Source organism: Carettochelys insculpta, chromosome 1 (assembly GCF_033958435.1).
Source record: "Carettochelys insculpta isolate YL-2023 chromosome 1, ASM3395843v1, whole genome shotgun sequence".
In the NCBI taxonomy this organism is placed as follows: domain Eukaryota; kingdom Metazoa; phylum Chordata; order Testudines; family Carettochelyidae; genus Carettochelys; species Carettochelys insculpta.
In genome coordinates this window covers 356,159,016-356,171,306 of record NC_134137.1, presented here as the reverse complement: position 1 = coordinate 356,171,306, position 12,291 = coordinate 356,159,016, and the positions used below count along the sequence as shown (strand labels likewise).

General features: G+C 48.4%; 1 protein-coding gene across 1 annotated transcript in view; it reads right to left on the bottom strand.

The window, feature by feature from the left end:
* CCDC146 (coiled-coil domain containing 146) overlaps window positions 1-12,291 on the bottom strand; it is a 176,596-nt gene that overhangs the window by 47,185 nt on the left and 117,120 nt on the right. The window contains exon 5 of the mRNA XM_075017091.1: window positions 10,848-10,905. Coding sequence (XP_074873192.1) covers window positions 10,848-10,905 — 58 coding nt within the window. The remainder of the gene's footprint in view (window positions 1-10,847; window positions 10,906-12,291) is intronic.

Genomic DNA, 12,291 nt, shown 5'->3' with positions numbered 1-12,291 from the left:
AATTTATGAAGTCTAAATGGTATATTTAAAACACAAAATGATGAGGAAGGAGATGTAAAACAGAGTACTGCATCGTGTATTCTATAATATTTACTGTTGTATTTATCAGGACAACTGACCTGCCCCTACTGCAAAGTTTTTGCAAATAAATCTCTGACAACTTTCAGGATATGTCAAAAAAAACCTGTGACTTGACATTTTTATTCCCAACTTTAGTGTTTTAAATTAAGTACCTTCTGCAAGTTCAATCTTCCCTATCTGGCATGCAGTAGAAAAAAGATAGTTACCTGTTCTGTAGTTGGTGTTCTTTGAGATGTGTTGCTCATGCCCATTCCAAGTTGGGTGCATGCTGGTGCATGCCTCATTGCCAGAAGCTTTTTGCCCTAGTCAGCAGCCAGAGGGTCGGTGTGGCGCCCCCTGGAGCGGCACCTGTATGGAGACCAATATATGCTCTGCTTGACCCGTCCCCCTGCTCAGTTCCTTCTTGCAGGCTACTCCAACAGAGGAGAAGACAGGAGGGTTTTGGAAGGGACAAGAGCAACACATCTCAAAGAACACCAGTTACAAAACAGGTAACTGTCTTTTCTTCTTTGAGTGATTGCTCATGTGCATTCCAAGTTGGGTGAACACAAGCCAATGCCTAGGAGGAGGTGTCAGAGCCCCGAAAGGAATGTAGGACAGCACTGCACACCGCAGTGTCTTCCCATGCATGCTGCATCAACTCGAAATGTGCTGTAAACATGTGAATTGAGGACCAAGTGGCCACCTTGCAGATGTCCTGGATAGGGACTCTGGCCAAGTATGCTGTAGAGGATGCCTGTGCCCTGGTAGAGTGAGCTCTGATCAGGGGAGGGAGGAGCCCCGTCAGTTTGTAACACGCTCTGATACAGGCCACTATCCAGGAGAAGATCTGCTAGGAGGAGACCAGGAGCCCCTTCATCCTGTCTGCCACTGCAACAAATAGCTGTTGAGATTTTCTGAAGGGTCTGGTCCTGTCCATATGGAAGGCCAGCGCCCTCTGAACATCCAAACTATGTAAACTCTTCTCTCTAAGAGAGGCATGAGGTTTTGGATAAAACACCAGTAGGGCAATGTCCTGATTGATGTGAAAGGGGGAGAACACCTTTGGCAGGAACACCGGATGGGGTCTCAACCTGACCTTATCCATCTGGAACACCATATAGAGTGGGTCCACCATCAGACCCCTTAGTTCTGACACCCTCCTGGCCAAGGTAATGGCCACCAAGAATGTTGTAGTGTAACTGAGGAATAGGAGGAAGCAGATGGTGAGGGGTTTGAAAGGGGCCGCCATAAGCTTTGACAATACCAGACTGAGGTCCCACAATGGCAGAGGGGGTGAAACCTGAGATTTCATTCTTTCCATTCCTTTCATGAACCATTCTAACCACAGGGTCTGAGAAGACCGATGACATCCCCGGCCCAGGGTGAAAGGCTGAAATGGCTGCCAAGTGCACTTTTATAAAGGATAGCGACAACCCTTCCTGGCTCACGGACAACAACTAGTCCAGAATAAATGGTATCGGGGTCTGCCCCGGGGATAACCACTTTTGAGTTGCTCAGACAGAAAACTTTTTCTGTTTAGCTACATATGTTGCCTTTGTGGAGGGCTTCTTGATGTTTAACAAAACTTCTTTCACAGGTTCCGAGCACAAGAGCTCACTTGCCCTCAGCCATCGAGCTTCCAGGCTGTGAGATGTAGCACTGGGAGATTGGGGTGCTGCAGTCTCCCCTCCTCCTGTGTCGGCAGGTCTGCATGTAACGGAAGCACAATTGGGTCACAGACAGACATCTCTAAGAGGGTTGAGTAACAGTGTTGCTGAGCCCACACCGGGGCCACCAGGATGATTGATGCTCAGTATGCCTGAATTTTGAGTAGTGTTTGGTGGATGAGAGGTACTGGAGGGAAGGCATACAGCAGAGGACCTGACCAGTGAATGCTGAAGGCATCTGCCCAGGAGCCCAGGCTTCAATTCTGGTAAAAACAGAACGTCTGCCACTTCATGCTGAGATGGGTGGCAAAGAGGTCCACCTGGGGACATCCCCACTTCTGGAAAATTCAATGCAGCACTTCCCAATGCAATGACCACTCATGGTCCATGAAGGAGTTGCTGATACAGTACGCCAGGGAGTTGTGAGCTCCCGGCAGGTAAAATGCTTTCAGGAGAATCTGGTGCTGGATGCAGAACTCCCAGAGTGTGAGGGCCTCATGACACAGGGGAGAGGAGTGTACACCCCCTTGTTTGTTTATATAATACATCGCTGTGGTATTGTCTGTGCTGACTGCAACACACTGCCCCTTTAAGTTGCTCTGAAACACTTCACATGCTAGCTGAATGGCTCTGAGCTACTGAACATTTATGTGGAGCTGAGCATCGTCCTTGCTCCACAGGGCCTGAGTTTGGCGCTCCCCCAAAAGCACCCCCCCAGACCAAGTTCAAGGCATCTGTGACGAGGGAGAGAGAGGGTTGAGGGGAGTTGAAGGGCACTCCTGTGCAGACCGACCGAGTGTCCAGCCACCAGGGTAGTGTGAATAGCACTTGTGGAGGGACTATCACTAATTTGTCTATGTTGTCCATGACAGGCCGGTACACTGAGGTGAGCCACAAATGGAAGGGATGCATTCGTAACCTGGCATGCTGGACTATGAATGTGCATGCTGCCATGTGGCTCAACAACCTGAGGCAGCCTCTGGTTGTCGTGGTGGGGAACTTGATCAGTCTATGGATGCAAGATGCCATAGCTTGAAACCTGCTTTGAGGCAGGAAGGCCCTGGCTTACCTCACATCCAGTAGCGTGCCTACAAATTCCATAACTTGAGCAGGGGTCAGCACTGACTTTGCCTTGTTTACTATGAGACATGAGCTGCGTCTACATGTGCACGCTACTTCGAAGTAGTGGCACCAACTTCGATTTTAGGCGGCGAGACGTCGAAGTCGCTAACCTCATGAGGAGATAGGAATAGCGCCCTACTTCGACGTTCAACGTCGAAGTAGGGACCGTGTAGACGATCCGCGTCCCGCAACGTCAAAATTGCTGGGTCCTCCATGGCGGCCATCAGCTGGGGGGTTGAGAGATGCTCTCTCTCCAGCCCCTGCGGGGCTCTATGGTCACCGTGGGCAGCAGCCCTTAGCCCAGGGCTTCTGGCTGCTTCTGCGGCAGCTGGGGATCTATGCTGCAGGCACAGGGTCTGCAACCAGTTGTCAGCTCTGTGTATCTTGTGTTGTTTAGTGCAACTGTGTCTGGGAGGGGCCCTTTAAGGGAGCGGCTTGCTGTTGAGTCCGCCCTGTGACCCTGTCTGCAGCTGTGCCTGGCATCCCTATTTCGATGTGTGCTACTTTGACGTGTAGACGTTCCCTCGCTGTGCCTATTTCGATGTTGGGCTGAGCAACGTCGAAGTTGAACATCGACGTTGCCAGCCCTGGAGGACGTGTAGACGTTATTCATTGAAATAGACTATTTCGATGTTGGCTGCACGTGTAGACGTAGCCCAAGAGTGTCAAACGTCTATAGTATCATCTGCACATGCTGCGCCACCTGGCACTGTGAGCAACCCCTGATTAGCCAGTTGTCCAGGTGGGGAAAGACGTGCACCCCTTGTCTGCGCAGGAAGGCTGCCACCACTGCCATGCATTTGGTGAAGACCCTTGGGGCTGAGGAGAGACTGAACGGAAGGACTGTAAACTGATAATGGTCCTTCCCTACCACAAACCAGAGAAACCTCCTGTGGGGTGGATAAATTGCTATGTGGAAATACACATCCAGTAAGTCGAGAGTGGCAAACCAGTTCCCTCATTCCAGCATTGGGATAATTAGGCCCAGGGATATCATATGAAACCTTATCTTTTTCACAAATTTGTTTAGGTTTCGCAGGTCCAAAATGGGCCTTAGCCCCTGCTGTTGCTTTTGGGATTAGGAAATAATGTCAATAGAACCCCTGCCCCTGAAATTCTTGGGGAACCTCTTCAATAGCCCCCCATTGCAGAAGGGACTCTACCTCCTGACTCAGCAGCACCTCATGGGAGGGGTCCTTGAAGAGGGATAGGGAGGGAGGGTGGGAAGACGGGTATGAAGAAAATCGGATAGCGTTCTCCTTTCTACTGTGCAGATGACCCACCAGTCCAAGGTTATGCTTCACCAGGCATGGTAGAAGGCGGATAGGTGGGATGAAAATAAAATTTGAGCTGGAAGTGAGGTAGTGGCCAGTGTGTCGCTTCCAACTGCCCCATCAAAATTGTTGTTTGGACCCTGGTGGGGGTTTTTGGTGGCTTTGGCCTTTGGTCTGTTGGCCCTGACATTTCCTATTCGAGCGGTCCCATCTCCTGCTGGTATCCTGGTGCTGCTGTGGGAATTGTCTAAAATGGGGCCTCGGGGTAAAATGCCATCTCTGAGTTGCAGTGGTGTGCAGGCCCAGCAAATGTAGGGTGGCCCTCAAGTCCTTCACACTGTGAAAGCTTTTATCTGTTTTCTTGGAAAACAGAGAGGGCCCCTCAAAGCGAAGGTCCTGTATGGTTTGCTGGACCCTGTAGGGGAGCCACAAGACCTGCAGCCATGCTCCCTTTCACATAGCTATACCAGAGGCCAGGACCCTTGTGGCCGCATCTGCTGCATCTAGTGCAGCCTGCAGCGCTGCTCTAGATATGAGCTTCTGCTCATCCACCATGGCTTTAAACTCAGTCTTGCTCTCTGGTGAGACCAGTTCTGAGAAACAAGATAAGGAGCTGGCTGTGTTATATGCATGTCTTCTAACTAGAACCTTCTGATTAGCGATCTTTAACTGAAGGCCACCAATTGAATAATCCTTTCTGCCATACAAGTCTAGGTGTTTGGCCTCTCTGTTCTTAGGGGAAGGGCCTTGAAACCCCTGTCTCTCCCTGTGGTTAGTTGCATCCACAACCAGGGAGTCTGGTGAAGGGTGAGTAAAAAGATGTTCGTTGCCCTGGGCGGAACAAAGTACCAGTGCTCATTCCTTCTGGCCACGGGTAGGGCTGAGGCCAGGGTCTGCCACACTGTCTTTGCTGTGTTGGCAGTTGTCTTAATAATGGGCAGTGCAACCCTAGTGGGCCCAGATGCTGACAGGATGTCAGTAACTGGGTCTGTTTTGTCCCTGACCTCCTCTGCCTGCATGCCCAGGCTCTGGCCCACCCTTCACAGTAACTGCTGATATGTCCTTCCATCCTCCATTACTAGGGATGCCAAGGACTCTGCCAAGGCCTCGTCTGGGGAGGACAACAATGACAGCCCGGTGCCCTTTGAGACTGCCAGCATGGTGGATTCAAGTTCCCCTGCTTGAGTCCCCAGCACCGTGGTCTGCAGTGCCATGCTCAGTGCCTGGGGTGGAGCGCCCCATAACAATATGTACTGTGGTGACATTATGCTAGAGTAGCTCGGCACCTGGGATGGCACCAGGCCTGCTAGTACCGACACTGATGGCACCATAGTTCCTGGTGCCTGCAGGGGAGGTGCCCAAATTTGGGTCAGTGCTGACTGCGCTGGTGCTGACGTTGGTGCCAATGTTGGTGCCGAAGTCATTGAGGTCATCTCTGGAGCCGTCAGCTCCTGAGACTGTTCTCATGAAGATTACCCCGGTGAAGCTGATGGTGCTGACCTTGGCACCTGGGGAGTTCCAGGCACCCTAGTAGGGAGTCCCACAGCCTGTCCCGGTGTCTCGTGGACTCCCCATGTGGTCCAAAACGGCCATTGAGGGGACCCCTGGGAGGGCATCTTCCAATCTCCTGCTGTGGGGTGAAGAGACCAGTGCTGATGTCCACTGCACCAAGAAGACCTCGTACTGCTGCTTCAAGCCGAGCTGGAGTAAAAAGAGTCTGACTCCAATGTTGACGCTGATGCCGAAGGGGCCCAGGATGCACACCGACTCCTGTGTGCCTTGTACCGCGTGATATGGGGTGCCGAAGGAGGTAACTGTTTGCGGGGGCTGAATTGGTATCAAGAACCGTGCTGGTGCCCCTGTCGATTGTTCTGGTGCCTGTGCCTGGGGTGCGTGCTCCTGTGGTGATGAGGACTCCTGGACTATGTCTGCACTAGCCGAAATATTCAAAATGGCCTTGCAATGGCCATTTCAAAGATTACTAATGAGGCACTGAAATGCATATTCAGTGTCTCATTAGCATGCCACCAGTCATGGCTCTTTGAAATTGCTGCTTTTCACTGCTGCATGGCTCGTCCAGACAAGTTTCCTTTTCTGATCATAGGAATTAGGGGATTTTGAAGTTCCTGGGGTCCTTTCGAAAAGGACCCCTGTCTGGATGAGCCGTGCAGCAGCAAAAAGTGGCAATTTCGAAGAGCCGTGGCCAGCGGCATGCTAATGAGGTGCTGAATATGCATTTCAGTGCCTCATTAGTAATCTTCAAAATGGTCAATTGCATGGCCATTTCAAAGATTTGAGCTAGTGTGGACACAGCCCTGGCGCATGGCGTCGGTCCCGGCACTGTTATCTGTAAGAGACCCTGCACTGTACTGAAAGCCTCCAGCACTGAGGACCGCCTTGGAGAGCACAGCTCCCACCTTGCGCTGGCATTGATGCCCGCACCTCATGACCCCAGTCATGGTGTGATCTGGCAGACGCCTTAGAGGGTTGTCCATGTTTAGTCCTCTCATGAGACTGGCCCCGGTCTTGCCTCTTTTTCTTGCGAGGCACTAAAGATTAATCCCTATGGTGCTGTGAAGTGCTAGGTGCCGAGTCCTGGTCTTGGAGTCAGGAGCTTTCTGATGGCACCAACGATGCCAGAGTGCACTGCACCAACGATGCACTGCTTTGAGCTCCTGAAGGGGAAATGTCCAGTTGTAAGTCTGCCTCCATCAGTAAAACCTTCAAGTGTTGCACCCTGTCCTTCAGAGTTCTAGGCTTGAAGGCCTTGCATATGGTGCACCATTCTTGGAGGTGTGCCTCATAGAGGCAACTCAAACAAGTCTTATGTGGATCACTTTTGGGCATTTGTTTGCTACCGTTTGGCTATGTCTACACTTACTAAAAACTTTGAAATGACCATGCTAATGGCCATATCGAAGAATACTAATGAGGCACTGAAATGAATATTCAGTGGCTAATTAGCATGCCGCCGGCCATGGTACTTTAGAAGTGCCACAGTTCGCTTGCCTGTGGCTCATCTACGCGGGGTCCTTTCCGAAAGGACCCTGCCCACATTGAAACCTCTTATTCCTATCCAGCTGATAGCTGATTCCTTATTCAGCTGATAGGAATAAGGGGATTTTGATGTGGGCAGGATCCTTTTGAAAAGAACCCCCATGTAGACGAGCTGCACGCTAGAAAACTGCAGCACTTTTGAAGTGCTGCAGCCGGTGGCATGCTAATGAGGCACTGAATATTCATTTCAGCGCCTCATTAGTATTCTTTGATATGGCCATTAGCATGGTCATTTCAAAGTTTTTAGTAAGTGTAGCCATGGTCTTTGAACAGGTTTAATGTTATGGGGAATCACTGGTATACATGCTTTAAGAAATGTTATAAGAAATTTTGTTCTCCTAGCTTAGCACTAGTCACTAAATTTGTTGAAGCCTTAGGCCCAGGTCAGGCTGACGTGAGCAGAATAATAGGGAGGCGGCTGTCCCCTAAGGCAGGTCTCCCTGACACTGATAGAATTAGCAGCTACAGAGAGCTTGGGAAATAGAGACTCAGCAGATTCCCCTTTTTGGGATAAGAAATCCTTACAGCGAGCTACATATCAGGACTGGGAATATTCAGTGGCAGTGCAAACTGAAGGAATGTTTTGTTTTACCTGGAATCAGTCCGATCTGTATGCACGTCCTGTAGGGAGGAGTTCTTGTATTATTACTCAGTGGGCTGAGGGGTATTGGATTAAGACATCAGCTGGGGGCCGCCAATGTGGGGGTGGTCATTCATTCCCTTTTGGGGAGGTTATTATGAATAACCCATCTGTTATTGGGAGTCAAACGAATGTGGCCTGTCATCTGGTCAATGCCTCAGGGGTGTCAGGACAGTGGTGGATTTGTAGTGGCCCCTATGGGGAGTGTAACTTGAATGGAACTATCAGAAATTCCTCTACATGCAGCCAACCAGGAGGATGGGAAGCCCCTTTGGGAGCGTACAATTTATTCGGAAAGACTGCATTAAATACAGAGGGCATGCCCCTAAGGAATAGTCCTTATTGGGCCCTACAAGGCCATTACTTTGTGTGTGGTCAGAAAGCCTATAAGGTGTTACCAACCAATTGGACTGGTAGTTGTTACGTGGCTCACGGAGTTCCCCACCTTTATGTGACCTCTTCCCTACCTATAGGGAAAATCAGAAACACACGGGATGCTCCCACTGAAACTCGAGAAGAAACTCTCCAAAGACTCAATAAAGCGCTAGATGGTAATGCAAAAAATCCCCTCTCAGAAGGGAAACTTATAGGATGTTCTACCCTGGGGGTGATCCCACTCCTAACAGGGCCAGCTATGGCATGTATAGGCCGATATACCATCAGGCTACAGATGGTGTTAGAAAAAGTGGTTTTGGAATTGGAGGACTCTGTTAGGGATTTAGGAACAGCTATAGAGGCACTAAACAAGGAAGTGCAACAACTGAGAACTTACTCTCTGCAAAATAGGTTGGCTCTAGACTATCTTTTGGCTTCCCAGGGAGGAGTGTGTGCTCTAATTGGGTCCTGATGTTGTGTATATATCAATGATAGGAGTAATGAGATCTATAAGGAGGTGGTTCAGGCCGAGGCCCATGCCCGGGCTGGAGCACAGACAGCCTACGCCGCCCCTAACGGTGACTGGTTTCGGACTTATTTTCGGGTTGGCGTCTATCACCTTGGTTAAGTAGTTTATTCAGCCTGATAGTTAAAACTCTTCTCCCTGTGCTTATTGTTTTAATGATATTATGTTGTATGGCTTCATGTATCAGAGAGCTTATACAAAATATGTTAACACGCTCCATGCAAAGTTATCGCAAAATGCTTATGCAAAGTAGAGTATAGGTAGGCAGGGATGCCTACAAAATAAAAAGGGGGGGACTGTTATGGGGAATCACTGGTATACATGCTTTAAGAAGTATACGTGCTTTAAGAAATGTTATAAGAAATTTTGTTCTCCTAGCTTAGCACTAGTCACTAAATTTGTTGAAGCCTTAGGCCCAGGTCAGGCTGACGTGAGCAGAATAATAGGGAGGCGGCTGCAAAACCAGTAGAAACTGGCTCTTGATGAGCAGAAAAGGAGTTTGAAAAGACAGCAATGAGAGAGGAATGCAAGGAGTTTGGATAACAATTGCTTGAAGATGATCGGGCGTCTACAGCAAGATCATCTTCCCAGCACCTGGATCCATCCAATTAGGAAGAGTGAAGACCCCTACTCAAATTAGGGGATTGGACTCTGGGCAGGGGCCTGGACGGTGTTACAAACTGTGGGGGTATAATTGTTAATGGTTTCTGCAAGGCGGGGTCCCTCCCTGGAGGCACCCAGCTCGAGCTGTACTTCTGTACATCAATAAACCTGTGTTTTGGATCGGGCCCTTAATGTAGTATTTGCAGGATCCTAGAGTCGGACCTAGCCCTGTTGTGATGGCCGGTGGGCATTTCCATAACATTTAAAACCTGGAGAGCCAGGCATCCCCTGGTGCTGAAGCACAGAGAAGAGTTAGAGTCCTGCCTTGGCTCACTAACTGTTAAGTAAAACTATTTACAACTAAAAGGCAACTATGTAAACTATTTACAACTATTTACACTATCAACTAATTTACAAGTAAAAGCTACCAGCCGAATACACAAGAAATGAGAGAGTGCCAGCAACCAACAGCGCAGAGAGAAGGAACTGGGAGGGGTGGGTCAGGTGGTGCATATATGGGCCACCATACAGGCGCCACTTCAGGGGGAACCACACCGACCCTATGTCTACTGGCTAGGGAAGAAAGTTTCCAGCAACTGGGCTTATGCCAGCGCACACCCAACTTGGAACGCACATGAGCAATCACTCAAAGAAGAACATGCTCCATTTTCTTCTGAAAGAAATTTTGGAAGAGTGTTTTTTCCCCCAATGTCATTTGCTATATTTGGGTTCAGGGATTTGGTTAGAATGGCTGAGCAGAGAGAAAAGGGAAACAGTGAGGGGTGTGTGGGCCAGTGGGAAGGGGACAGGGCCTGGCAGGAGCATGGGCAGGTCACAGGCTGCTTGGGAGCCTTTGCGAGGGCAATATAGCTAACCTATTTGAGGGCTTTTGCTGCACCCATGTGTGATCTGGCTTGCCCCTGAATGATAGGGACTTTTGCCAGAGTAGCACCTTTAGTCGTGTTTCCCTTTCTTTCTGTGCCCTGGCCAGCATACCCAGGCAATGGAGGCACTTGTTGGCATTATGGTTTGCCCAAGGCATTCTGTGCAGGAGGTGTGCCCATCAGATATGGGCCTAGAACCCCTACATGAATCTCAATTCTTTGTTGCTGGAGAGCCTGGCATTGTGAAGAGAAAAAAGAGAGACTCTGCTGTGGTGTCACAGCAGCTGCTGTTTTTTTTTTAAAGAAAAAACAACATAAAAGGGTGTAACTATAAAACCTATGAGGTAACTAAGGATTTCTGACATTTCTTTCAGGTACGTGGAGGAGCTGCTCTGCATCTGTCTTCAGCTGAAGATGGTAGAAAAGGAACTGAGGAGGCCTGTGCCACAAGCGCACTCCTCAGAGTGGCGGCAGCTTGAGACAGCCAGTGTGCATGCACAGCACAGGGGAGGGGACACTTCTCTAAAAGCGTTCTGATCTCTGGTGCCAGGACATGACACCCCTGAGTGGAGCACCTGCACAGACCACTCAGTGGAGAATCTACTGTTCTCTTAGTGAAGTATATTTCATACTTACACCTTGCTTGGGGATTCTCTCATACTCCCGTTGCAGGAGCCTTTTGTCTTCTTGTAAACTACAAAAAAATCATCACAGAGATCAACATATTGGTAATATACAAAGCAATTAAAGAGACCTTAAGAGTCCATGCAATCAACTCTTAAAAAGTGAAATGTAATAACAGCTGTGATACTTTGACACCTTTTTAAAATGGAGTTTAGGTCAGTCTTACCATAAAATTGATCCAGATGTAACAAGTGGATGAAAACCAAATTTCATTATGTAGGTAATGATCTTTTTTTCATTGAAAAAATTGGTGCATAAAGTATAATTCAAATATCAGCAAAGAATTAGAGCACAGGTACCTAAAAGGGCTCAAAGATGTTTGTCATATTTCAGAGGAATTTCTAAACTGTAATAGAACTGAAATCATAAACATAGCTATTGAAGGAGATAAACTAGAACAGCACTTACTAACAACCCCATGCAAAAAATCTGTACGCTTCAGCATAATGATTATCATCACCATCATCACACTTAACATCATCTTCATCTAACAATAAGGATGGGTAGGGCCAAGATTATACACAGATTCCAACCACATCTATTTTGACGCACCATCTAACCTAGCAGGGGTGTTGCCTGTTTGATTTTATATAGTTATACCATTGTCTCCTTGTGTAACCAATGCACTCAGTACGGAGCTATCTCTATTAGAGATCCCTATGGGAGATTAGGACTGATTAGGACTGAATTGTGTGTCCGTTATTATTGCTAGGTAGATTTAGCACTCCACACTCAGAAGCTTCTAGAATTGGGCGTGGTAGTTGTGGGATCTGTTCCAACAGACAGTGAAGACAGTCACTTGGTACAATCGGGGTAACTGCCTTAAATTTGAATTTATCTCATAGTGTAGCTGCAGCCTCAGTATCTGTTGGTGGACTCAGACTCCATGAAGGAAAGCAGACAGGGCAACTGCTTTTCTAAGGCTGTGTGTCTTGTGTGAGCTAGGAACAGCTGAGCTCAGGAGCAGAAAGCAGGCTGGTGTCCTTCACTGAAGCACTTTGCAGCAGGTAGTGATGATGTTAACCCTCTAATAGGGAACACAGGCAATGTTAATGAGAGAAAGGGGGAACTGGGAGAGAAAATAACTTCATCTGTTTTAGCTGTATGCTTTGAATGCTGTTTTGATTTTAGCCAAACTGTTCTAGTTACCTTTCTCAACTACAGGTTGAAACACCCTCAGGAGCTGACCAGTGCTGGACAAGAGAATTTGCCAGGTCATGGGAGGTCATATTGTCTAGCAGCTTTACCAACACTTCCTCTGCTTACTGGGCTCTTAGAAGATATTTAGGGGTAAATTACAGCTAGAAAACAGCACAGAACAGTGAGAGCTAGGACTGGTGGCTGGAAATAAACTTTATAGTTCCACGTAAAACATGGCCACACCCATGATAAGTGG